Source organism: Netta rufina (assembly GCF_964035555.1).
Source record: "Netta rufina genome assembly, chromosome: 5".
In the NCBI taxonomy this organism is placed as follows: domain Eukaryota; kingdom Metazoa; phylum Chordata; class Aves; order Anseriformes; family Anatidae; genus Netta; species Netta rufina.
The window spans coordinates 5,210,397-5,236,031 of NC_140128.1; the positions used below are offsets into that span (position 1 = coordinate 5,210,397).

Sequence of the window (25,635 nt, forward strand, 5' to 3'; positions counted from 1 at the left end):
CAATGCAGTCCAATTATTTGTACAGTTTTCTCCTATCAAAAAAACAAACACTGGAGAAATACATGTTGTATTTCCCTAGGCTTTTACACCAATTTCATGTATTCGTCTGCAAGAATTTTAGTGCTGGTGACAGCTATATTTATTCAGACTGCATTTTGCAAAACTCCAGCTCAGTATTCCAAATATATCACTACACTGATGAAGCCAAAAAAAGCAACAACAACAGCACAGGAATCACCACTCTCTCTAATATGACAGCAAGAGAGCAGAAATGGCATTACAAGACTACTTAGCTTTTTTATTTGCATACTTTTTGCTTTAGTGACTTTATGACAAAGTGATGTGAGGCCAATTCTGCTCAAATCACCTGCTTGTGGTAAGCCAGTTTTATCACATTCTGCACTACTGGAGAAATTTTATTTTTGCCCACATGCTCAGGAATGCAGGAACATGGACTGCTAGAGTTTTAAAACGTTGTTACTATTCACATAAATACTGCACAAAAAATACAACATGTGAATTCCTCATCTAAGTGTAACTGCATTGATTTCAGAGAGCATGAGCTAGCTGTCAGTTTCCCTGGTCAGATTTAACAGCATCTGCTGTGACTTTAAAACTAGGTTAAAGTTGCTGTTTGGAACAAGAAGGGATTCCAAGACCAGGTGATTAATGCATTAATAGCAAATTGTTAAAATAAATTGATGTCATCAAATAAAATAAATAAAAAACACAAACAAAAACATAACCCTGACTGAACTGTTGTCAATATTTGCAGCTACTGGAGATTATGAAATAATACTCATTGCTGTTAGAAAGCATACCTCAGAACACAATTTATAGTGTTAAAGTTTACCTCGGTGTTTTTAGTCCTTGGAAGATTAACAGCCCTCCTTAGCTTCTTTACCGATTCCGTTATTGCAGGAGTCTCTACGCCATCCAATGTGGAACAGATTTTTCTGACAGTCTTAATTAATTGATCCACTGCTTTATGCTGGTTCTAATAAGGAACGTATGAAAGAACAGACTGAGCTGATCACAATCATTCAACCCAGTGTTTCTTTAAACTTTTTTTTTTTATTTTTTAGAATGAATTGCCAAGACAATTTTATTATGAGACCCACTTCTCAATTAAATAAAACGATGTAACAATGTGGTTAAACAAGAAGTCTCAGTACTGAGAATTTTCTTGTAGCTCCGTTACCAGTGCCATAAAACCAGGGCTAGTACAGATTCCAGCATGGTGTCCCTAGAAACATGTGGTTTCCAATCATTTTTCCATTAAGTTCTAAGCAGGTAAGTATTGTCTAATGAGATACTAAGCTCAAATTCCCACATGATGTTTAAAAAAAGCATAGTTTAAAAATACTCAATTAGTGTGAGGAAGGAATCATGCTAAAGCAGCAGCTTTTCAATTTCAGCCCTCTTAAACAGGTAGATTCAAGATACATACGCTACAGTATAACTTCCATAATGGAACATTTCTCTTTTTGACTTCACTTTAACACATTGTTTGAAAAATGTTTGTTCCAACTGTTGCCTTGCATATCACAAAGCTTAAATAGTTCTTACAGGTGAAGCAATGGCAAACTGCCATCCTGGAGAAGGAAAGGAAGGCAGATTGTACACGACTGTACACTTATCTGGAATCTCCTAATATATCGCCTTCCTCCTCTTCTTCAGAGAGAATAAAAAATGCCTAATTTAAATCCAAAGAACCTTAGATTTTCTTTTAATATAAGCAAAGTCTTCAGAATGAAATCTCTTTACTTTTAAAAGGCTTAAGGTATAGGGACCTTCCACAATCACTTTTGAGCAGTTAGTATAATATTCTCTTCTTAAGACGTAAACTGGTTCCTTACACCCACACACTTTCTCCTCCAACATTCCTGCAAATGGATAACAAAGCAGCCATTTGAATTAAAAAATGGGACTGGCAGTTACCTGGCAACAATTAACTTCGTCCTGGTTTGAAAATAACCATGAAAGTTGGAAAACAATGCAAATATTTAAGCCTACTTTGAAAACTAACACTTTGAAGATAATGGCTGTTTGGCATATGAAAAGCGAAGTCTCCACTGTTATCTTCCTCACAGGATCTCAAATTCATAAAAATGCAGCAGCTAGCTTTTAATATGTCCATAGACATGAAATCAAAGGCTAAATACAAGTGATTTGCAGATCACTTTTACCCTGCTTCTCTTTGATTCGCAAGCTTCAGCTACTGAGTACGTACATAAATTCACTTCAGGAAGTATTAAAATCAAATGCAGTAACTGCTGGTATCTGGACCTAGTCATCACCTACAAGATCCATCTCCCACCTTCGGAACTACCTCGTGGTTAGAGTAGAAACTAAGTCTGAATCGTGATGTTTTGCATTCCTCATCTCAGCCTGTGAAATTGCAGTTAAACAACCAAGCTGAGGCAGCTGCAAGAGCAAAGCAACAAAAACACCACCATCTCAAGGAGCACTAATATCTCATTATTCTACAACAAAACTGTGTTCAGAACTGCCCCTGAAAATGTGGTGAATCACCAAAGGCATTAGAAAATCCTATGACTGAATGGTATTAAGGGGATATGTAAATAGCAGACAAAAAAAAAAAAAGCAGAAAAAAAGCTTGTTGAGACCTGCACTCCTGGAAAGGCAATAAAACAGACTTGCTCACGATGTTTTTCATTTCCACCAAGGCACTCATTTTAAGACTCTTCCTTACAGAAACCGTTTAAGAAACATACTTCTTATAGAAGCTATCTGAGGTTTCAGTCTCCGATTTACATTACTCTCAGGAGTTAAACAGAGACAGTCCTTCCAGAAATGAGCAAAGTAGGTCATCATCTTTCCTTTTGCATTTGGGAAATTACTCCAAATTATTGCACATCGACTTGCTTTAGGTTACTTGTGATAGAGTGAAATAGCCACTGATTTTGACATTGTATTTTAAATGAACTCAATAGTCTTATGTGAAGCATAACCAACTTCGCTGTTCCAAACAAGCTTCACCTCTAACTCCCATTGTGCACAAGCATTACTGCTAACTTGTGTAAATTTTTATGATACCAATATACCCTTCACGAATAACAACTGATAGTCAAGATTCAGACCTTTTTCCCTAAATTAATCTCTTCCAACATTTTTGAGGAAAAGGTTTTGCATTCCAGAACTTGGGAGACACATTGATAGTCGCGATGATTAGGTAATGATTACTTTGCAAGAAAAGCTAGAAAGAAAACTGAAAAGCAATGCAAAAACCCATGATTCCAAATTTCTGACAGCTTGTTCAGGTCTATAGTTTCCCCAAGGCAAGAAAGTCTGTTTCCTCCAACTATCTTATCTGTAAGTGTTCTCACGCTACCTTAGGTTCAGCAATAATTTAAAACGAACTTACCTCATTTTTAAGAGCTATTTCAGTTTGGTTATGATAGACTTCAAGAAGCTCTTCAAGAGAACACCTGCAAGAAATAATAATCGTTGAACACCACTGCAAGAGTGTAACATAACCTCAAGACAGAAATTCAGCAGTGCGCTTGGTAATGAAAAAAAAAACAAACACATAATATTATTACCTTATAATAGGTTCTCTGAAAGGCTTTTCTACTTTGTAAAGGTGTTTGGTTAGGTGTATGGGTGTTCTGTCATCTTCTTCCTGCAGTAAGATATTAGATGTTCAGTCCAGTTCCCAACTTCCTATAATTCCTAACACTGTTTTAGAAATCTCATTGCTAATACCTGCGGCAGGGGAAGGATGCAAAGTGGTCTCTCAAAGACAAAAAGAAATAACTAGCTGGTAGCCTAAGAAAGGTGTACACATTGACACAGGGGGAAACTGGATCCATCAACTCTGACACAAACTCCCATACTCTTCAAGGTTTATACTGCTGCTGCATTTTAGGAGGTACTTACTGTTCGTGCCAGACCCCTGCATATTACGCTGTGAGTCACGAGCTGCAGTTTAATTTCTGTATCCCATTTCCGACAGTTCTGAATATATTCATGGCTTCCTACACAGTGCTTACTGTTAAACAAATGAAAGCAATAGTTATTTACACCAAAAATATTCACTGTTTCTCAGGGATCTGACGTGGAATATTTAAGGCCACCTGTTGGGCTCACAATAAGAAAATGGTAAATCAGTCTCCACATCGTACTTCTTCATAGAGTTTTTCACTTCTGTGGAAGTTCTAGAATACCATTACAGATAGCTACATTTTTGCTAAAGGTCTTAACTACTGTGGTTAACATTGAAAGCAAATATTCAAATCCAGAAAACCAATGGGGATTTGCAAGCCATTAGTTTTGAAAGAATTCAGATTATTTCAGATTAGAAATTGCCAGCAGATTTTTTTTCCCCCCTGACTGTTGGGATTTAAAGAGCAGCTGAAAACTGTAACATTCATCTATAGAAAAGATCTAGAAATCTGCATCTGAAAAAAAAAACAACTGTGTTCAACACAACAGATGGCAGATTAGAATAGACTTCTAGGAAGATGTTAAGAACCTAATTTGCTGTATACCACAGCAACTCTAAGGACTTCTGATCTTTGCGCAAAACATTTTGAAGATTTCTGCTCTCACACATTTAATCATTAAAAATATACTCGCCAATAACTGTGCCATGAAAAAGTACGAAGTTAAACATTAATGAAAAAGGGTTTGCTTACTTCTGTAAGACTTCTTCTTGGCCACAGACTTTCAGGATATAGCTGCCAATGTCCACTTCACTCAAGTCATCGTGCACCCAGCAAAGTGCCTGCATTATTATAAGCTCAACAGGGGAACTCACTGTTCAAAAGAAATTACATCTACAAGTTAAATATAGGTGTACTGCAAATGAATTTAAGCATAGTTCACCAACAAGTTGTAGCTGTTCGTTATTTAAATTTATTTTTATACTCATAGAAGACTTATGCTTTTATAATCTCCTAAATTTCATCATTTGAAATCTTCACGTTTTACTGCAAACAAAGGTATATTCTAAAGCCTGCCAGAAATGAATCAATCCTCTTATGATACAGCGTAGTCACTTGACTAAAAGTACAAAACCAGCTAATTTGCAACATGCTTTGCAGTTTTTACACGAGAAAAGTGTGTTATTAATAAGATGGCCTTATTCATCAAGTTGTATGTTTTAACACAGAAGGTTTAAGTGCACAATGCTCCCTACACTTCCCTACCTACTTTCTGATCATCTTTAAATCATCTGCCAACAATATTAAATGCTTCGATATTCCCTAAAAACACTATATGGAGGCATTTTATTTTTTCAGCAGGATCCTCAGTGGTTTTTTTTGTTGTTGTTTAGCAGTATCAGTTATCACCAAGAGCTACCTGAAGCTGATGGCATCCAGAGTTACAGCCTTAATACAGACAGGCCGTGCAGTGTTGACTGCACAGAGAATGTGAATTTTTCTACAAGGCAAACCTACAAGTTCCATTCCAAGATAATATGCCTGGTTACCCAGGAACTTGGCCAGCTAGTTGCAGCACAACAGGCTAGTATTACTTTAGTATTTATGTTCATAAGTACATACTGAACTCGCATGGTAGCTAGTATAATTTCAGTGTTTATTCTCATTTCCCAACAGCCATTCGTCTGAATTTCCAGATAACCTGACATAGCTTTATTCCAGCATACATTTCAATCAAACTTGATGAAACTTAACAGCTCATTTCCCCTCTGCCCGCCCCCCAAATTACCATGAAGTCGGTAATTTGGTTTGTTAGGTCAAACCCTAGAAAATCTGGTCTTAATATTCCTCGTTTTGGATAGAACTGGGCTCCTGTTTGGCTGTTTTACTTTTTTAAAAAAAAAAACGTTTCGTTTTGTCAGCTTCTAAATATCTTCTGATGGATGGAAGCAGTGACCCACATGTAGGTTCTTTCTTCAATTACCTTTTTTACATTCCCCACAAACAATCCACGCACCTGAGACCTAGGGATTATAAAAACTGAAAGCCTAGACTGGGCGTGCAGTCTCAGCCCACCATTCTGAGCCTTACAAGCAAGTTCCAGTTCAGAAAGTAGAAACGTACCATCGCATGTAAAAGTTACTGGTTGCTGGAATCCTTGGATTTCTATAGAAACCTTGATACTGGCACTCTCCCCACTTATATTTCTTTGCAGCATGATTGGACTCAGCACAAAGCCTGGATTTGTTTGCTGATCAGCATATGGAAACTTGGTCCTCAATCTGTAAATAGAAAAAGTTTATAAAGCATTGCAATGGTTTATGACTAAAGCAAAAGAACATTATAATAACCTCAAACCAAAGCAGTAAAGAATGCCTATTGCTCTTACCTAAACTGTATATACAAAAACATTTAATTTTTCTACTCCCAACAGAACACTGCCCACAATAATTATGTGTCAGTGGTTAGAGGGGAAAAAAATAGTTTTTAATTAGGCAGGGTTTTCATATAGCTTAAAATACTTAATAGGTCAACACTTACAGGACATACCCAGATTCTGTAGAAGCTTAACTCTAAAACAGTTTTGAAAAAGCTAATCTACAACTTTTGCCTAAAACTGAGTTTAAAAAAAAAAAAAAAAAAAAAAAAGGCTAATTTCTTTCATGTACAAAAGACCACAAGAACTCTTTACATGTTAAATTTGTGGAAGTCTAAATACTACTCAGAAGTTCAGATTAAACCGTAGAATTTGATAAAGAGGCTTAAATTAGGGGAAAGGCTGTTCTTTAGGACACAAACAACATAAAACATGTTCACCTAGTAATGAATAGACAGTACTGTGATAACTGCTTTTTATCTTCCTTGGTATCTTATTTAAGACATTCCACTACCCCATCAAAGCAGGAACATGTTTAGGATTCGTATTTGTTTTTGTCAGATTTTTCTTACAGAGCTTCACTTGTGGAAGCAAAAAAAACCAACCAAACAAAAAAAACAAACCAACCAACCAAACAGAAAAAAAAATAATCAAAAATGGGTATTTAAGATTTAGAAAGCCGTTTGAGTTGTAGGATTTGCGGAGGTGTATCAGTAAAGAAAAAGACAGAGTTCTTTCCAAATAACTTATATTGAAAAACAGTAATATAGAAGGATATAAAGATTTATGCAGATACAAAAAATATATATATATTTTGAGAGTAAAAATAAGAAGTATTATAAAAACAAGGAAAAAAATGAGAGGAAAATCTACAACTGTAGAAGGTAACAGGACCAAAAGAATAAAAAGGAGACAGGATCACTCAAGAAAACTTCATACTACTGAAAACCTTAAGAATTTTGTTGCATTTTTGAAAACCATGACAAAAACCGGAGAAACTGGAACAAGCAAAGGGAAAAAAAAAACAAAACACATACCAAAAACCTGCCTCATCAAGCAAAAATAACCCCAAAACCTGGTACTGACCCTGTCAAACTGAAAACTTCTGACTGAATTTGATTTTTCCAACACAAAAGTAATAATGATTTATTTAACTTCTTTTTCTTCTTCTGAAAGTTAATTTAATTTCAGCAATTTCTTACTTTGTAACTGTTTGAGAAAAAGCTGACAGTTCTTGATTCTGCCCTTCAATTTCTTGGAGAAGTGCATTTTCTGTCAGCAAACCAGTGGTCCCATTGTCTTTCTGCAAGTCAAAGAAAATACAGTGTTTAAATAACTGCTAACATATTCCTAGAGCCTACAAAGTCACATGTAGCAGACAGAATTTCAGATACCTGGGGTTTATTATTAGTTTTGTCTATTTACATAGTGAAAAAAATGCATCGTTATCAACTTGAAAAGTAAACATTCACTGAACTAAAGAGTTCCTTAAAGAAATTGATTTATGTGACAGTATCAATACTAGTTAAGAGTAAGTTGCAAGCAAAACAGCTCCTGAGCTCTCAGCAGTGAGCAATTACAACAGGCACTTGGCCGCACTTTGCTGGACGTGATGAGGAAGGCAAACGTTTTTCCTGCACTTCTGCCATTCAGCCTTCAGCAAGGAGCCCCACAAAGCACCATTACACACCAGCTCTGACTACTACCGCCTTCTCCTACAAAGCAGGAAAAGATAAATCATACCCTGGAGGGAAGCAGCACGCAGAACACAAACTGAGGGCTCATCCAGGGGTATCGAATTAGCGCTGTTTTAATCCCTTACGCCCCACGAGCCACCAGCAGCTCCCAAAGGTGCAAACTAGCACGCATCTAGGAGGGAATTAACTAGTTGAAATAGTGAAAAACTACTTAACCAGTACATGGGTTGTTTATTACAAGCTGACACCATGAGCTTAGCATCTCATTTCATTAGACAGTACCAGGCACCTGACGGAGTCATGGCAGGCTGAGGTAAGGCCTCACTAAGGCCTCACGCCTGGGCCACCCGTAGACTGGGTTTTGCTCAACAACTTCACGTTTATGTATTACAGCATTCACTTAAACAGGACAATATACACAACCAATACGTCATCTGAATTGCATTTCCATCTTGTTATTCCAGCTGAAATGTTGGGTTTATGAGCAAAAGGATCAATCCTGCGTGAGCGGGCATTAGTCGGACTGTGGCAAGTGACAAGAGCGGGAAAGCTACAAAGCCTGGAAAGAGATTCAGGAGCAGGCCTGAAGTTTCGAAAGCTTCGTCCTAACATCATGGATAAGTTGTAGCACACAAAAATAACTCCTGGCCAACTGCGTAAGACCGCTGACAAACCTGTGCTATTGTTTCCAGCACACGTATCCTTTATGCAATCGCACAAGAACAACAAAAAGCCCCACAAGGAAACAGGAAGCCAACACACCAAGCCAAAGGTAAACACCCTCGATAAAGAGCCAGGGAACTGCTGGGCAGAACTTAGCACAAAGCTCCCCAGGTCCAAACCCAGCAGCTGCTATACAAGCAGTGCATTTTCTGTTACAAACGTTAGATTTTCTGTGAGAAGTTCAGCGATACCAAGGAAGCACCCAGAGCACCTGACAACCCAACAGCAGAGTACAAAAGCACCACACGAAGAGATTCCTTAAAAAAAGGAAATTCACACATAATGAGCAAAGGAAAAAAAAAAAAAAAAAAGTTCATTTGGTTATCCATAGTTCACCTCAGGGGCACATCTGGGTGAGGAGAAAGATCTGAAGTTATCACAGACAGGCTTTGTTGGGAATGGCCTCCTACTTACCTTTAAGAACATTAAATACCCACTTGCTTCTTTAGTTAAATTTCAATACTCGATTTTGATCATTTTCTTGGAAAATAGTGTCAGGAACACAAGCTTTGGTAAACTACAAAATTTGTTAAAGCCCACTGAAGTCCCGAGGTGGGTGACTAGGTTCTCGGGCTACCAGCAGGATGTGAATTTCTTTACGTTCCAGACGAGCAAATTTCAGAGGTGCAAAAGCTATCAGTCAGCCAGGAAATAACTCCTAAGGTAGGACTTCAGGCCAAGCTAAACAAATAGCTACCTGACACAGAGGCCTCTTATCAGCACAGCCTGCAAAAATAGAAGTGCTCTGCAAATACAATTTCCCTTAGCATTCAAAAGAAATCCCACCATTCAGTAAATGACCAAAAGTCAAATTAAGTTAGGTCCCCCAAGTATATAAAGCTTAAAGGCTCTGTGGAGAGGAATGGTAGAGAAGACAACATCTACACTAGGACAAAACACCTCTGCTTTCAGCAAGGAGAGAGATGAGCACTGAAGTATTTAAAGGGCAAATACCAAACACATTGATACTTTATCAAATACGAAGCAAAACTCAAATCCTTCTATTGGTTTAGGACATTAAGTACAAAATGGAATCAAAATATATGACTAGAAATTTTGACTAGTAGATTTGGTTAAAGGAGCACTGAAACTATCAGGTGATGCAAGAAAAAAGGGATTCAGTTAGGATACAAGACTTCAAAAAGTACTTTGAAGGAAATATGTATCTGGAGGAAATGGGTTAAAATACAAGAGAATTGCCAAAAACAGGGGCTATCTAGAGAGCTCAGCTTCATACTACATCAGAAGGAAAGTTATTTAAACTGGAAAAAGTGAGGATGCACAGGCCAAGCTAAAGCAACAGGTTAGGTGGAAAGAGATCAGGTTGAGGGGCTTGGCATTAAACATGAGACAGACACAGCCCTGCTGGTAATTTATAGCTTTGTTTGCCAGCCAACATTATAATACAGACTAGAACTGGCATATTATACCGTAACATTGGCTTAACAAGATTCAGGTACATTAGCTGACCACAGGATCAATGTATGCTCATGTGATGCCATCATGAATAAAGCAAACACAATAAATATATGAAGCAGGATGCTTCTCCCAGTGATGAATTTATTCATGCCACCGTACAAGGCATTAAGGTACACACACACAATTAAAATTCCCACAAACCATCTTCAAAAAGGAAAAAACAGGAAAGAAGCTACCACACAGGAGATTGCATTGAAAGCTGTCAGAAATTTCTTATAACACATTGAGGGGCAAATCAATTGATTTGACACCAAAATGGATCTTCATCTCAAGTTGCTGCTGTTCCACCCTGTTAAGAAGAAAATTTGCTAGGAACTAGTTATAAACGTCTTTCTGATGAAAATCAGATGACTAAAAAGCAGTGAGGGCTTGGAACAGCCTTTAAATCAGAAGTAGCAGCAGGAAAATAAAACATTTTTGAGAATTTGATGAGCTGGATAATGTTTGTAAACAGCATGGGACTGGACCTGATGAACAGGGAAGACCCTTTTAAATCCTACACTCTTGAAAGAATTTATGGGAAATGGAATGGGTAGAAAAAAAGATTTCATTCAGCAACCATCACTCCGATATTACCTCCTACAGACAGTGCCTCAGAAGCACCGATCTGGGCAGAAGTTACAAAACAAACTTAGACCTGAGATCTTCACACACATCATTTTAAAAATGTGAAAGAAAAACAAAAAGTAAAGGTTTATTTTTATTTTTATTTTTTTTTTTGTCTTTCTCCACTGGCTGTCTTAGACTTCTGCCAGAACCCTGACAGCTAGCCCAGAAAAACAGGAAATACTCCAAGTCAGCAGCCAGCAATTTCACCTCAATGGAAATTCAGACATGAAGCTCCAGCCCGGTGGATATTCCTTTTCCTGGGGGGAAGAAATGGCCCAGTTTGGGGTGGGAGGGGTGGGAAATAAAAGGAGCAATTTGGAAAACGACCTTGACTGGCAGCAGTTGGTTTTCCAGCTTGCCCTCAGTCTCCTAAAAACACTTAGAAAGACAATATGTAAGATTCAAAACAGCTGCAAGCCTAAATCTCCCAGGCAAACAAACCTTTTACTCCCACCCCCACTTTCAGCCAGTTTCTCCAAACGGGATTTTTCCTGCCACCACCACCCTTGCCAGGGTGTAGACTTTTCCACTGAAGACTTCTCCTTCTGCCTCTGCACTCTCTCTACCAAAAAAAATAATAAAAATGCCCACAAGTATTCATACTCACTTTCTAGTGAGGTGACTAATATTTTATAAAGCTACGTCCTATTTTATGGTGGAATTATCGCAAAAACAGGAATTTAAAAATGTAGAAAAATGAAGTAATCTGCAGCCACTGACCGGACTCTTACTGGGATAGGGTAGGACGTACTTTTGAGGGCACAAATTAGCAGAAGAGACAACCTACAAAGTTATGATCGCTGGACTGTTTATCACTGCTATATAATTTAAATAGAAACTGCACGTGCTCATTGTCCAAAAAAGAAGAGTGCTACAACCAAAGGTAGCGTTGACATTTTTATCTTGAAATTTTAATGCAAATGACTGCGATTCTAGAGCGGAGATGACCTTTTTGCCCTGCTTAAGGCAAACAACCTGACGCCAAGAAGGCCTTCCCTCTTCCAGCACAGAGCTACAGGGTTTGTGACCCGACAGCCCCCATCAGGCATCCCACCTTCAACAACAGCACATCCAAAAGGCTTGGTTACCATCTCTCCAGCATTCCTGCACGAAAGGAAAGATTTACGCCTACAAAAGAGAATTACACCGGTCCTGCGAAAGATTGCAGGTCATAGTGGGAGAGCAGAGAACTGTTTTAAAACAAAGGCGGTATAGTCAAAGCTAACAACAGCAAAAAACAAAACAAAACAAAACAAACAAACAAAAAACCCACAGCTTCAAATATAAGGTGGAAAACCTGCTACTCAAACATGAAGATAAACCCTGCTCAAGATGAAAGCTCTCAACATATAGCTCACTGTCTTTATTTTGTAGCCTTGCCTGATTCACTCGTGAATTTAAGAATTTATGTAATTTAAATACTTCTTTGCTCTACGGGCTATTTCTTTTCTGTAGTGTGCTGAATACCAGCAGTTTCCCTGGTAAATTTGGAAAGATTACACACAATCCCAGTTATTTTTGGATTTAGTTCAGTAGGAACGTTCAATTTTCTGAGTATCCGTATGCATATGTCAGTAACATCACATTATTTGGACACACAAGCCCAGTAATACTTAACAACAGAACTTAAGGTGTCTTCAAGTACTGTGATTAATATTTAACACCATACCACTACCTAAAAACACTGATTCGCTCACCTGTGATGTTTGGCCCTGTAACTTTGCAAGCTGAGTCGTTCGCATGTTTAAGGACTGGCTCCTTGTAACTGTTGCTCCAGCAGATTTCCCATTAATTTTTCTTTCCAGATGACACGTTACTAACAACTTTTCTTCCAACAACACAGCGTCCCACGGATCTTCAGCTGTCAAACTTGAAGCCATCTCTCCATCATCCTCTGCCTTATATAAAGTCTCCACACTGTCCACTTTTGGTTTACTTAGGGGATCCAAATCTAACCAGTCAAATTTACTGATGTCCCTGCAGCTTTCCGAGGCTGGGAGGTCGGAAACTGCAGACTTTATAGCAGTCATTTCTAAGTCCGTGCTTGACTTCCCATTTTTCAGAAACTCCGAGGTGCTTGCAATTTTGTCAAACACTTTTGCCATTTCTGGTGTAAGTACTGGAGGATATATAGGTAGGCTTCCTTGCGGATGGAAAGGTGTAGTAGCTGCCAATGGATATGAAATGTATTGTGACTGCCTTGGAAGACCAAGATAAAGAGGTTCTCTAGAGTGATAGGAGGACATACTTGGATGGAATCCGTTCTGAAACACACCAGTCTGTTTTGTGTAAGAAGCTGAGGGGTAAATAGGAGGTAAAGTGCATGTCACAGGTGCTGGTATCCCAGGCGTCCACTGTCCTCGCTGAGCAGCAGGCCCAAGATAAAATTGTGAAGACAGCGATGGGCTCAAAATAGGAGTTACTGGTAACGTGGGGGCTTTACTAGCTTCAAAACTGTCATCCAGCAGCAGTTTCTCTAGCTCTGCATGAGTGAGCTTCTCTATGTCGATGGTACTGAGTTTATCTTCCATTCTCTTGGCATCAGACTCTGGAAACACCATGAGATCGTGGTCCTGCTTGTTGTGTGTCTGTGCTGTTTGCCTGGTGCTGCTTACCGAATGAAAAGTTTGCTTGTTACCTCTTTCCTTCTGCATCTTAGCTAATGCCTCAGCTTCCATCTGCAACGCCTCCTCTTTGTCCACATCTTTTGACCTTGCAGTTGCCAAAGAAGGTGACGAGCGCTGCTTAAATCCATTGCTGCTGGATATCTGGGCCATACCGCGAGAGCAGATGTCCATCGAAAGAAGCAACACTTCCCTCGTACTGCTTGGCTACCCTTGGCTTCGGAATAGATTCAGCAGCTCTGTAAAGGAAATGAAACATGAGAAAACCATGCAAGAAATCATATGCAGAGAACTACTAAGCCATACACCACCAAATTACAAGGTTGCACATGTAATTCAGAAACCTAGAGCAGAAAATCTTGAAAGAGAACAGATTTTTTGATCCAAGTTAAGAGAGGCCACACAATTAAGCTCACAGCCTTAGCATTTTGAAGGACGCATCTGTTTTTCTTACTAGCTCTTCCCAGTAGGTAGAGAATTACTTAGTTTCTTTCCGCACCACTAAACATCAGACAAGGAAAAGACGTATTCAGGTACCTAAGAGACTTCAGATTTGAAGCAATTCCGTTCCCTTAGCCAGCTTCAATCCCGGAAAAAATAGGAGTTGATGAGATGCTAGTAGTGACAAAGCACAATCTGGAGGACTTCCAGTTTATTTCAGTGTACCACAACAACAGAATTGGCAAACTGGTCACTGTACCACGAATACAATGCTCGTGGTTACGATGCTCGATGACCTTACTTCGTTTGGAAAACTGAGTTCTACTTTACCCCCTCAACCAGCAAACAGCACTTATGAAGTGCTATTCCTTGGACAAGCAAGATAAATTATTTAAGTGCAGCTGCTCATTAAGTAATTGCTTTAATGGCCCCTTGAAGGAAGAGTCATTCACTTACATAAGGGAAGAAACTCTGGAAGGGTGCTTTTGCTCAAGGCCAGCTCCAAGAAAACGCCATCTAACACTCCTCCAGGCCCAACCTGGTGCTTGGTACCACGATACTACTCCCCCTATGCACCACAATATCTATGCCTCTGCATTAAAACAACCTTACAACAGATCATCACAAGAAGTTTGTTCGCTTGCCTTCTTGTTTCTGCTGCATCCTACAGCTGTCACACACAGCGGGCTTAGCGTTGCCTCCACGAGGTAAGCTGTCTTCCAGCAACAGCTCGTAGGCACATCAAGCAGCGAGACAGAAATCACGAATAATGAGTTTCTGCTGGGAGGCTGACACAAGCAGCAATCCTCAGTAAAACACAGTTTCGCTGAACTAGATGTGCCCTCTCAATGTAAATCAGCGCGGCTTTAAGGCGGGCAACATGCAAATCAAACAGAGTAAAAGACAAATAAATTATTTGCAGAAAACACAGATAAAAGCTGCCTTTGTACTCCCTTGCTGTTCATACCCATCAGAAGTTTGTTCTCCTTGAATCGGGCCAGAGATACGTGCTTCAACCACAACGCTGCACTGCTGCCGACCCGCCGCACAGACAGCAAGATTCTTCGCAGATTTCTAACAGATTCTTTAAATTCTTGAGGCCTCTGGCCAAGCTTTTGTTTCATCTACTTGACTGCAGTGGCTTGTGCTCTGAAGGCCAGACCCCTTCACAAAAGGCCTTACATGCATTTCAGTGACGCCTGATTCAGGCCAAACCCCTCAAAAACCATTTCTAACCACCCTCTAGAGATAAACTGTACCAAAAAGGCGACGAACACAAGAGAGACATTTGGATTTGTAATGCCTACAACACGCTCCTAGGTCAAGCACTGCGATGTCCCCTAGAAATGAGGAATATTTTGGTGCTGAGCACTGAAAGGCTCAAACAGAACAAATGGTTAAGACCAACGTGTACAGCATATGTCAAATAAACATCTGTGCTGACAAGTTCCTGCTTTCTTGGGTGTATTTCAGACAGATGCTAATCACCGAAACAGTGACAGGCCAGCAAAGGTAAAAACTGAGAGCTACACAACTGAACTCCTGGGGAAGAGAGTCTCGAAGAGCCTACTCGTGTGCCCACTCCATGAAATAATGATTTCCAACACAGACAAAGCCCACCGCAGAAGCAGGCAGCAGCTCCATTCCCTTATGGGACGTGAGGCTGCACAGCCTGACGTTCATCAAAGCCACGACGACTGCCATCAGAAAGAAATTCGTGGAGGGTTAAAGCCACTCTGCTCAACTTCCAGACGCAGGACCACCCTGCGCCTCCCAATTCAGGAAGTTTCCCCAATTGTTCCTACCTGGCTTTTGCAAGAAGCAGGAGCACGAAGCGCAGTTTCTGCAGCCAGTAGGACTACTGGGAACTATTTGGGCAGCGACTCGGCAGCACATTATCAGCACGTTCTGGTGCTGCCTGATAACTACAGCAGCACCAGCAAGTCGTTTTTCTGAAGGAGAAAAAAACCACCGAGACCATACGGCCTTCACAGCAGCTATATATAAACCCAGGAACAGTAGCTTTGGCTCCTGACGAAGGAGGAAACCTTCTTTTTCTGCTGAACTCGACAGCTTTGATCTCCCTCCTCGCCAGGCCGTCTCCCCCTCACAACAAGGCAGTGTTTGAGCGCGCCGGGCCTGCAGACGGACACGCATTCCTCGGCGCTGGGAAACACGGTGCACAGCGACTGCAGCACACCCGCCCTGCACCCAGGGAACCCCACTCCCTCCGTAGCTGCTCATTTCTTTTCCAAGCTCACTCGGCGGTGCTGCATTTCTCTCGGTTCGGTTGCACGCTTGCACCGGGAGAAACCTGGAGTGCTGATCTGAAGATGAGGACCATCGCTTGTTATCTGGAAATCTGAATCGGGCTTTTATTTTTTCAAGGCAGACTCTGCCACCACGTACAGCCTCGAGTTTGATCGCTTTATTCGAGCCTTGTCCTCAGGACAATTCTAAATCAGACCAGTGTGTAAATCTCTGTCCCACCTGATAAGCAGACTGCAGCTTTCAAACACTTCAAAATTAAAAGCATCTGATAACACTGCAAGAGTTTTAGCAAGACCTGATCCTGCACACCGGTTTTAAACAGTGAATTCACCACCTGATAAAAGATCAGAAGAAAAGCTCCCTAGACTTGAGGATCATTAAAATAAAGGCAAGCCTACTTTTAATGCTAATGACACGGCGTCTTGGTTAACGTTTTCCCATAAAAAGATGAGCTTCGCTTTGAACTTCTGGATTTGCAGCCATGTAAATTCAAAGGCAGACGGAAAGCAAAATGTAAACTTCTCCAACACTTAAAAGGAGAAGGGCAAATTTCACCCGCACCACCAGCAGGACCTCCCCAGACACTCCGAAGGTTTCGGTTCAAATCCCAGAGGTGGGAAAGGGCTCCCTGAGCCACGCTGGGAGAAGTCATGGGAGCTTGCAACAACTGGGAGGCAGTGAAAAACCTGGAAGTAATCCTTAGAGTCAAGATTGTTCTCAGCTCAACTACTGCACGCTCTATTTTGAGCCACAGTAAGAGAAGAGGTTCTCAGCAAAAAGAGGTTCTCACCTTCAAAGGCACAATGCTCTTTCAAAATCCTTAAGGAACGGGTCAAACGCTTCCCAAAACAAAACCAAAAACCTAGGAACGCCTGGAGGGATTACAGTGGAAGGTTGAAAGCAATAAAACAATCCCCTCCACGCCTTGCTTTTCCCAAAATTTGCAGCAGAACACATGCATCCGTACTTTGTGTAACATCACCACGCCTGCCTGGCCCTAGTGGTCACTGATCAACACTGCCTGCTCCAACATCTCTTTACAAGGAGGTCTAAAAACCTCAACAGCTGATTTATGACTTCTTACGGCTTCCCGACTGAAGGCAAATCCCTCTCTTGCAGCGAGACAGGGCACCTCGGAGCAGTATTTGCTGGAAGTTTTCCACCAGCTGCAGGAAAGCAGAAATCCACAGGCCTTTCTCTGGCTCGCGTCAGGCTGAGCTTCCCTAAAAGCAACAATTCCTCGGGCGCAGTTTTGAGTGCATGTGTTCAGAGTGCAATGTCCGTTTGCTCAGCCATGTACCCGTTTATTGCCATGCAAACTTATTTAACAGCACGGTGCTTATCAAGGGTACAGCAGCCTTCATAAACAAGAGCCAAGAAGCAGCAGGCGTCTGACAATCTCCTTCATATCAAAGCCTCTGAACGGGATGAAAATTAATTTTAGAGCAGATTCTCACTTGCAGAGGCTTACATAAAAACAGAAAACATTTACCTGCGGACCGCTCCAGCACACGTACAAAAATGAACCAGGAAGCAGGTCTTTCTAATGAGGAATTTAAAGATTTTTTGGTAAGAAAAATGATGAGAATGACATAGAGGATGTCACAACTTCACCAGGAGAGAGACTCAGAAAGTCTAACTCAGTTTCCTACCTTAATAAGCAAGGACCACTTCATTAGAGACAAATCCCAGCACCTGTAGCAGAGGTAATCTCACCATCTGCTCGTGACCACATTGCCATTCTCTTCTACTTCAGCTGAGTTGCACAACGATTTTCTCCTCAAAACCAAAAAAAAAGCAAATGAAAGCCAATCAAGCTTTGTTTGTTTGTTTTTAGCAAGCTATTTGTAATTTGTTCTAGTGCTAAACAAGCACAGAGTTCATACTACTTGCAATTCACCCTTAAGAGACACTTTATAGCCATCACAAATCAGTTCCAAAACTCCCTGGAGTTCCAGCACTAAATACAGAAGCAATGATAACATGCCAGACCATTTCCTAAACTCCTTATAAAGTAAAGCCTTCACATATTGTAGGCAGAGCTTCCTCCAAACAAGCCCAATTTTCACAGTAACTCCCTGTTAAAAAAATAAATAAATAAATAAATGTAAGGCATTTGCCTAATCCTGAATAACAGCTAACTTAAAAATTAACCTATCTTGCCTGCATACCAGAGACAGTAGCAGTTTTGTGGGACAGCAGGAAAAACTTCTGCAAAATAAGACAGGAGTAACATACTACGGAAAGTACTAGTCAGCTGGAAAGGAATTCATAGCCAGGCATTTGCCACAGCAGGAAAACTCCTTAGCAAGAAAAAAAAAAAACACACAGGAACTTGATCATTCAAAAGCCTCCCTGCCAGGTGCATTCAGCTTGCTACTAAGATAGAAAACTGCACCCATACTTCGTCGAGTCAGTCAGATGGGTTACTTACAGGCTTGCCAAGGCAGTGTGTGCATTTCGGAGGGGGGCAGAAAGAGGCTGGGAAGGAACTAGGACAAAACGTTAGCAGAGAAGAGATCCTGACAATGTCATCACCACGCATGAAGTGAAAACAGAAGAGACAGAAGAAGCAGAGAAATCATCCCGGCAATGCTTGAGAGAACAAAGGCTTTGTTTTAATTCACATTCACGCAGCAACCAACGAAGCAGATACTTTAATTCTGGAATATGCGTTAAGCTGGGGTATGACTGTTTACCCCTCCATGCATCTAATAAAATAATTATTCCCAGGTACCTGGTAAATTAGGAAATAAACAGATGCTTCAGCTGCGTGATGGACTGTGCACCGAGCACAACGTTGCTATTACGTGGTTTATCACTCCTGTCCTGAGCTTACACTCCTTCCTTTTACATCATCACTCTCCACACAGTACGGGAACAAGTTGCTTGTTAGAAAGGTCAAATAACCTAAGCAATAAGGACATAATCAGACCCATCTTCTTGCAGAATAAATAAATAAATTATATATATATATATATATATAACAGCAGCTGTCATAAAATACTTCCAGCATCAATCCACTCATTTACCTTTTCTGTTTCAGTTTGGAAGAACTTAATGGACTGCAGCTACACCTGCTAAGAAATGCAAATAAATTATGGCAAACAAATTGTAAAGAATTTGCTGACAGCCACGCAAGTTCTACAACAATCCTTTCAGACAGTAAGTCCTTTTTTTCTTTTTAAATACTTTTAGATTTAGATTGCGAGCTGTTCAATAACGTGTGCACAAGCAGCGAAAGGTTCGTGTTTCAGCTGCTCTTCTATCCTGCTACCTCTCCATTGACACTCAACAGCTTCTTTAACACACTCGTAGCCAAATGAGAAGATACCTCCTCATGGATGAGATCAACAGCTAACTGAAAGGTCAAATCCATCTCAGTTCCGATCGTATCTATAGAATTTTTGAAGCCACTTCCAGTAGTTTAAATAAAGGTACAATTTTAATTGGGTGCAAACTCTGACCCAGCACTTTCCTATTTCACTCAAGTCGTCCAGGAGAGCCTCTAAACACCTCACCAGCTGTGCTGAGACCAACAACTGCGCCTCTTAGCTGAGATTTTAAAAACTCATTTACATCCAGGAAGTACAATTTCATCACAAAGCTTCTGATTTTGAGAGCTGGATAAGAATAGGGTGTTTCTAATACCAGAACCAGAAACTTCCAGGAATACTCCAAGGACTTTCGGTACTGGCAACAAGTTTCCCAAAAACCCCAGCCTCAGCTGCTTCAGTGTTTATAGGAACACTTAGGAACTCCACAACTTCAAACTATTTTCATCCACACCGCCGTGCAAAGGCTCTCGATAAGGCAAACTTTCTAAATGCAGAATCTTGATCTTGGATCAACTTTCCCAGACAGCGCTCCAAGAAAGAGTCCAGCACAGTGGTCCAGCCAAATTTCAGCAAATTTCAGGCAGCTGTAGCTACCTGCATGGGTTTCCTGCTGCCCAAACAAAGTTTTTCTTCCCCTTCTCAAACCACTGGCCTGCACCCTCAGCCCCTGCAACCCACTCCACCAGCAGGTACCTGCAGATTGGGCCCAGCACATCTGCCAGCTTCCCGTAAATGTCTGTGCTGTCACACTCCTCCCTTCAAGTCCTGAACCCAAGAACCATTTCATCTGTCTGTTAAAGAGTTACAGGCCTTAAAGAGAATTAAATTATTGTGCATAAGGTGCATAAAAACGTGCCACCCAACACAGCCAACAGTGGGTGCTGCGGCTAGAGACAGCAGCAGCGTGAGCTCATGATACGGGACGTGGAAGATTTATCACCAGAAGAATCTTTATAAATACTCAAATCACCTCGAGATGCCCTTAAAGCCAGCCAGCTGAAGGCACACATCAACAAGAAACATGACGTTGCTTTCACTGGCTGTAGAACCACCTCCTACACCTCCGTATTTTGCCCTGTTTCGTTCCCAGCTCCCTACCACCACACCTGCAATCCCGCTCCTGCTGCGCAGCATTTGCTGAATGCAGATACCAGAAAAAGCAGTAACGAAACCGATGGCATCCCAGGCGATTTCACTCCGATGCACTTGGCCAAGATTTTTTCCATCCCTCACAGCCAAGCCTATTACCAGCATTGTTTGACAAAGGCTAAGAATTTTGGTTCTGTTGCAATGCTGCTCCTTGCAGAATAATGCTTTCAGACCCACTCCCTCTGCTTCTTTCAGAAGTTTGTTTTTAAAAACTTCTTACTGACTCTTCTGCTTTTCAACCAAGTTGCACTTTTTTTCTGCAGTTCACCCATATTTTTCACACGCTTTTCCCAGTCTCTCTTTTCAAAGCACACCTGAAAACCCACCCATGATGCAAAATACTCCACACAGAGTCAGCACGAGCTGCTGGTTTAAGGTACGGCTTCCTTTTAAGCAATGCCAGTGCCCCAAATACTTGGATTCCCCACCTGAATAATTCACCCAGTAATCCACGATTTGCAAAGCAATTTTGCTTCAAAGCAGCACTTTCAAAGCAGCAGAGAACAATTCAGATTGCAGTTGGCCTCAGATGGTCCCTACCTCAACCTCCTGCTCCAAATAGGGTCAGTTATGAGAAGAGTGCTCAGGCTCTACCCAGACAGCAACAGCACAAAGTTTAATTCATAATTAAATTCATAAAAAATTCATAAAGCACAGGCCTGCCCACAGTGGGGCACGACAAACCATCCCCAGCATCCACCTGTAGAAGCACTTCCACTAACCCTCGTAGCAGCGATGTGAAGAAGCCAAATATCCTCTTCCGTCAAAAATACACAAAGTCTCTAGGGGTGGGAAGGACAGGGTAAAAGAGGAAAGAAATGTTTGTGCCATCCAATTACTTGAAAAAAGATGCCCAAACACCACAGAGCCACGTACGGCTTTACAACACAGAGTTAAAAAAAAAAAAAAAAAAGTTTCTTAATTTATATGCCTGAAGTAAGCCCTCCAAATATCCTCCTAATTTCACAAAACATCCAAAAATGCAGCAAAATGCAGGAAGTTCACCATGCGAAGTTCAGTAGCTATTATTTAGGGCGAAAACTCCCCTGCAAAGTTCCTATCCTGTTATTCTGTTCGCTGGCTCTGCATCAGCGCACAGGATATTCCTTTAACATACCAAAACCATTAACAAAAGATGGAGAGAAACCCGTGTCACCGCAGCTCTGTCCTAGGCTTACCTCTGCATCACCGTGTGAGCACCAACCTGCTGGCCTAACCAATGCAATTCTGCTGCAGTAGCCGAATTATTTCTACCACTTGCTCCAGCAGACAAGTCTCCCCTTGGGCAGGAAACTTGCACGGTTTCAGTTACAACCAGCAGATGCTTCTCAGTCACCAACCTGGTATGCATGGAAGTATTAAACACTTGTTAATTACTGACAAAACAAATGCACTGTTTACACGGACCTCTTAGCTTTACATATTAAAATGCTTATGAGGTTATTTGAAGCAAAGAGCTTTTTAAGAAATAAACAAAATCCACTAAAGTGCACTAGTAGAAAAGTAACAGGACGGCTATACTGGGTCAGGCCACAGGTTCACCTCGCCCTTAACTTGTCTCTGGGTGGTTTCAGAAGGGCATAGGTGAAAAAAAAGTTAAACCAGGACAAGCAAGCAATGACGTTTCCTCAAAATCCTCCTCCAGTCTCCACTAATACTCTCCTGAAGGAATTCCTCAGTTAACTTGTCTAATATTTAACAACCGTGATGGGTTCTTCCTCCACGAATTTGTCCAACTGCACGTCGGGCTCGGACCACCTACCTCGTAACTCAACACTGTCATCAACCTGAGCAGGAGAGCAGATCAGCTATCACCAACCTGTTCTTGATGCATCTTTGACAACTCCTAACATCACCAGCAGCACTGAGACCTACCAGCTGCAACCTCTGTGCAGACAAAGTTGTTTCTTCCAGGTTATCCTGTGCTAACCAACCTGTAGATCAGAACAAGCGACAGTCTCAACGCCACCTGAGTGTCCCATTTTTAATTTTTTTTAAATGGATCAACAAAAGGGGCGTCAGGATTTTAACACCAAGCACCTAAAAACTAGGAGGTACACAATATGCGCAGGCATCTCTCTCTCTACTTCAATTTCTGAATGAAAGCATTCCTGAGTGACCACGGCTTGGAACAAACTGAATTTACTCTAAACAACTGCAGACTGCATTTCTACTGAAAAGTAGAGATCAAAGCAGCACTTCTCATAACTTTAAAAAAAAAAAATAAAAAAATGTGAGCTTTGAGGAAAGCATTTTATTCGAAATCACTTATAGAATAAATGAGGTTCACCATTACTGGCATGCTTAGAAACATTTCCTCCTTCACTTACTTGCCCGGTCTGGAAACAGCTTCTGCATTCTTCTGCAGAAACCGACACCCCAGCAGCCTCCCCATGCACAAAGGGCTGGATGAATGCTCCGTGAGATGACTGCTGTTATTGACCATGGCCGATAAAAACTGAACTCTGCTTCTGGTAAGTAACTACACGTCACATCCCCATCACAGGAACATTTTTACAGTTATGTTGCTGTGAAGCCAAGCGATTTATGTTTGTACCGCTCTCATTCATTTTTCAATTTGTTGCATTACTCTAAAAAATAAACAAACCCACCCCGCGGTTATTTCTACACGAACTGCAGACACTAAGATGCAATGCTTTAAAATAAAAGTGGAAGAGCTCTATCTGAACGTCATCAAGGCTGACCTCCAAACACATGCTACGTTACGAATTTTACTCATGTTATCCTCACAGTGCCCTACCAATCAATGCTATTTCATTTTCCTTTCTTAAAGCTTCCACAGGATGCCCTTCACACTGATCAAGACTTCTAAAACACACAACGTGCAACCCTGCTCTGCTCAAATTCAAGCTCTCCATGGGATTATTTTTTTCTAGCTAGCCCTATTCTAGCCTGGTTTGGTCCAATACCAAAACCTAACACAACAAAACAAACCAGCAACAAGAAAACACCATCTCAGCATTTTCACGTTTGTCAGCAAAGTTCTGATTCAAGTCTCTCCAGCTACACAGCAGGGACAAATAAGAGCATCGGCGTCACCAACGTGTCCTCCTGCATCTGTCCTGAGGAGCCTGGCTGGCCTCACGCAATGCTCCCCAAGGAAAGAGGAACTTCAAGTCTTCAAAGCAGGATTACTACAACCGTGCTCAAGCAGGAGGAGTTTACTTACATAAACAAGCAGGAAGAAGGAAAGTTTTCGAGTCTTTTTGAGACCTTGGAGGTGTATTTTTTTAGACCAACAGCCACCTTCAGGTGAAAGCTCACCGAGGGGCGCGCAGCACCGCAGAGGCACAGGCTGTGGTTACTTTATGGACTTCCCAACACAAGGCCACTTGCCTCCGAAGGCTTTATTCCCCTTCTCCCCGTGGCTTTACCCTCTCCACAGCTCCCTCCCACCTTCCACATATTCTCAGCAGATTTGCCCGAGTCTCCCTCGGCTTTTCGGCTGAAGGCGGGGGGCTCCCCCCGGCAGCCCCCCGAGGCACCGCGGCGTTGCCTTCACCTCCCCGGGAGGCTTCCCCGGAGGCTTCCCGGAGGCTCCCCGGAGGGTTCCCAGAGGGTTCCCGGAGGCCGAGGCTGTGGGAGCCGCGACCCCCGCGGGGCCCCGTCCCGGAGCGGCGCCCTGCGCCCTGCGCCCCGTCCCCACACTCGGCGCCTACCTCGCAGCGCCGCCGCCCCGCGGCCGCGGCCATTCCGCTTCCTGCCGCCCGCCGCCGGGCTCGCAGCCGCCCTCCGCTCCTTCCTCCGCTCCTTCCCTCCCTGCTCGGCTCCCTGCCTGCCTCCCCTGCGGCCCTCCCCATTCCCCGCTCCTCCCTCCTTCCCTCCCGCCCGCCATGCGCTCACATCCGGGCCGCCTCCCTCCCTCCCTCCCTCCCTTCACCCCCCCCGCCATTTCGTCCCCTGTGGGGACGAGCCCCAGACGGTGCCCAAACAGCGCCTAAAGCAGAAGGCGCAGCCGAAAAGGAATTGATGAGGCCGAGTCACAAGCACGTCCCCGACTGCCATTTTCCACGCGATTATAGTTAAACCCTGTCGCTTCCAAATCCAAGCGTCTGCTGTAGGGGAAATCCTGACCGGGCACCAGCAAAGCCCTCGTGAGGCCAGCACTTGAAAGTGTTAACTCAAAGGATGTTCCTGTAGGAGCATCATACCGTGAATCTTTAATTAGGCAGATTAACGAAGTTCTTACTGCCATTTAAGCCATCGAGGAAGTGTCAGGCTGTCGGTTCTTGAGAAAAGAAACCGACGCTTTCTAATAGCAGACCGCTATTTGCTATCCATGAGCACAAAATCCCGCTTTGCGAACACCAAACCACCAACAGGAGACATCTGCTTGGCTCCCAAGGTGCAGATTTCGTGCTAGGCAGCGGTCTGTCCTTGAAAAGTTGCTTTCTTGTAGGAAAATCCTATAAAGACTGACATGGGAAACCCTTTCCTATGAGGAGGGTCTGCACAGCACGCTGCACATGGGCTCATTCTGCTGCACAAATGAGGTTTTCCACCTTCGAAAGGGAGGTGAGATTATACGATCCGCCCTTTCCGTGTAGTGTTGGCTCTAATAAATGACATTTAGAAGGTCACTTTTTAGGGCATGAGTGCCTTTCTTACTGATGGGCCAGCAGAACCTGTGGTGTGTTTGCTGCTTTGCTACTCCAAAAAGGAAACCGCCCTGGATTTCACCTCCTAGTCACTGGCCACGGGGTTTAGTCCTGTGGGACAACCATTTTTCTATATTTCACCCATCACTAAACAAAGGCGTGTTAATCTGCTTGGCTTGAATAAAAGGCAGCTATCATCCCCCCGAATTCCAACGAGACCATGACTATTTGGTTGACCAACTACCACCATAATATTGGTCAATGTGTGACAGCACAAGTGGATCAAATGTGAACCAGAAGCTGAGAAAGGAAGGATGATTTGGTTCGTTCTGCTGATTAATGCACAATCGTAGAAGGCCATTTTCATGCTTGCCTACAAGTCCCATGATAACTAGAACCT

General features: G+C 42.1%; 1 protein-coding gene across 2 annotated transcripts in view; it reads right to left on the minus strand.

Annotated features, from left to right (window-relative positions):
* Positions 1-24,407, minus strand: part of PIK3C2A (phosphatidylinositol-4-phosphate 3-kinase catalytic subunit type 2 alpha) — a 45,780-nt gene extending 21,373 nt beyond the window's left edge. The window contains exons 1-9 of one of the 2 annotated variants that reach the window (XM_084288310.1): positions 24,297-24,407; positions 12,491-13,656; positions 7,488-7,588; positions 6,033-6,190; positions 4,662-4,782; positions 3,904-4,015; positions 3,567-3,646; positions 3,389-3,452; positions 854-997 (exon numbers count right to left, since the gene is read on the minus strand). In XM_084288310.1, coding sequence (XP_084144436.1) covers positions 854-997; positions 3,389-3,452; positions 3,567-3,646; positions 3,904-4,015; positions 4,662-4,782; positions 6,033-6,190; positions 7,488-7,588; positions 12,491-13,591 — 1,881 coding nt within the window. In that variant the 5' untranslated portion in view covers positions 13,592-13,656; positions 24,297-24,407. Of the gene's footprint in view, positions 1-853; positions 998-3,388; positions 3,453-3,566; positions 3,647-3,903; positions 4,016-4,661; positions 4,783-6,032; positions 6,191-7,487; positions 7,589-12,490; positions 13,657-21,794; positions 21,925-24,296 lie in introns of those variants that run through there. The other variant, XM_084288311.1, reaches the window with a different exon arrangement.
* Positions 24,408-25,635: the final 1,228 nt, after the last annotated feature.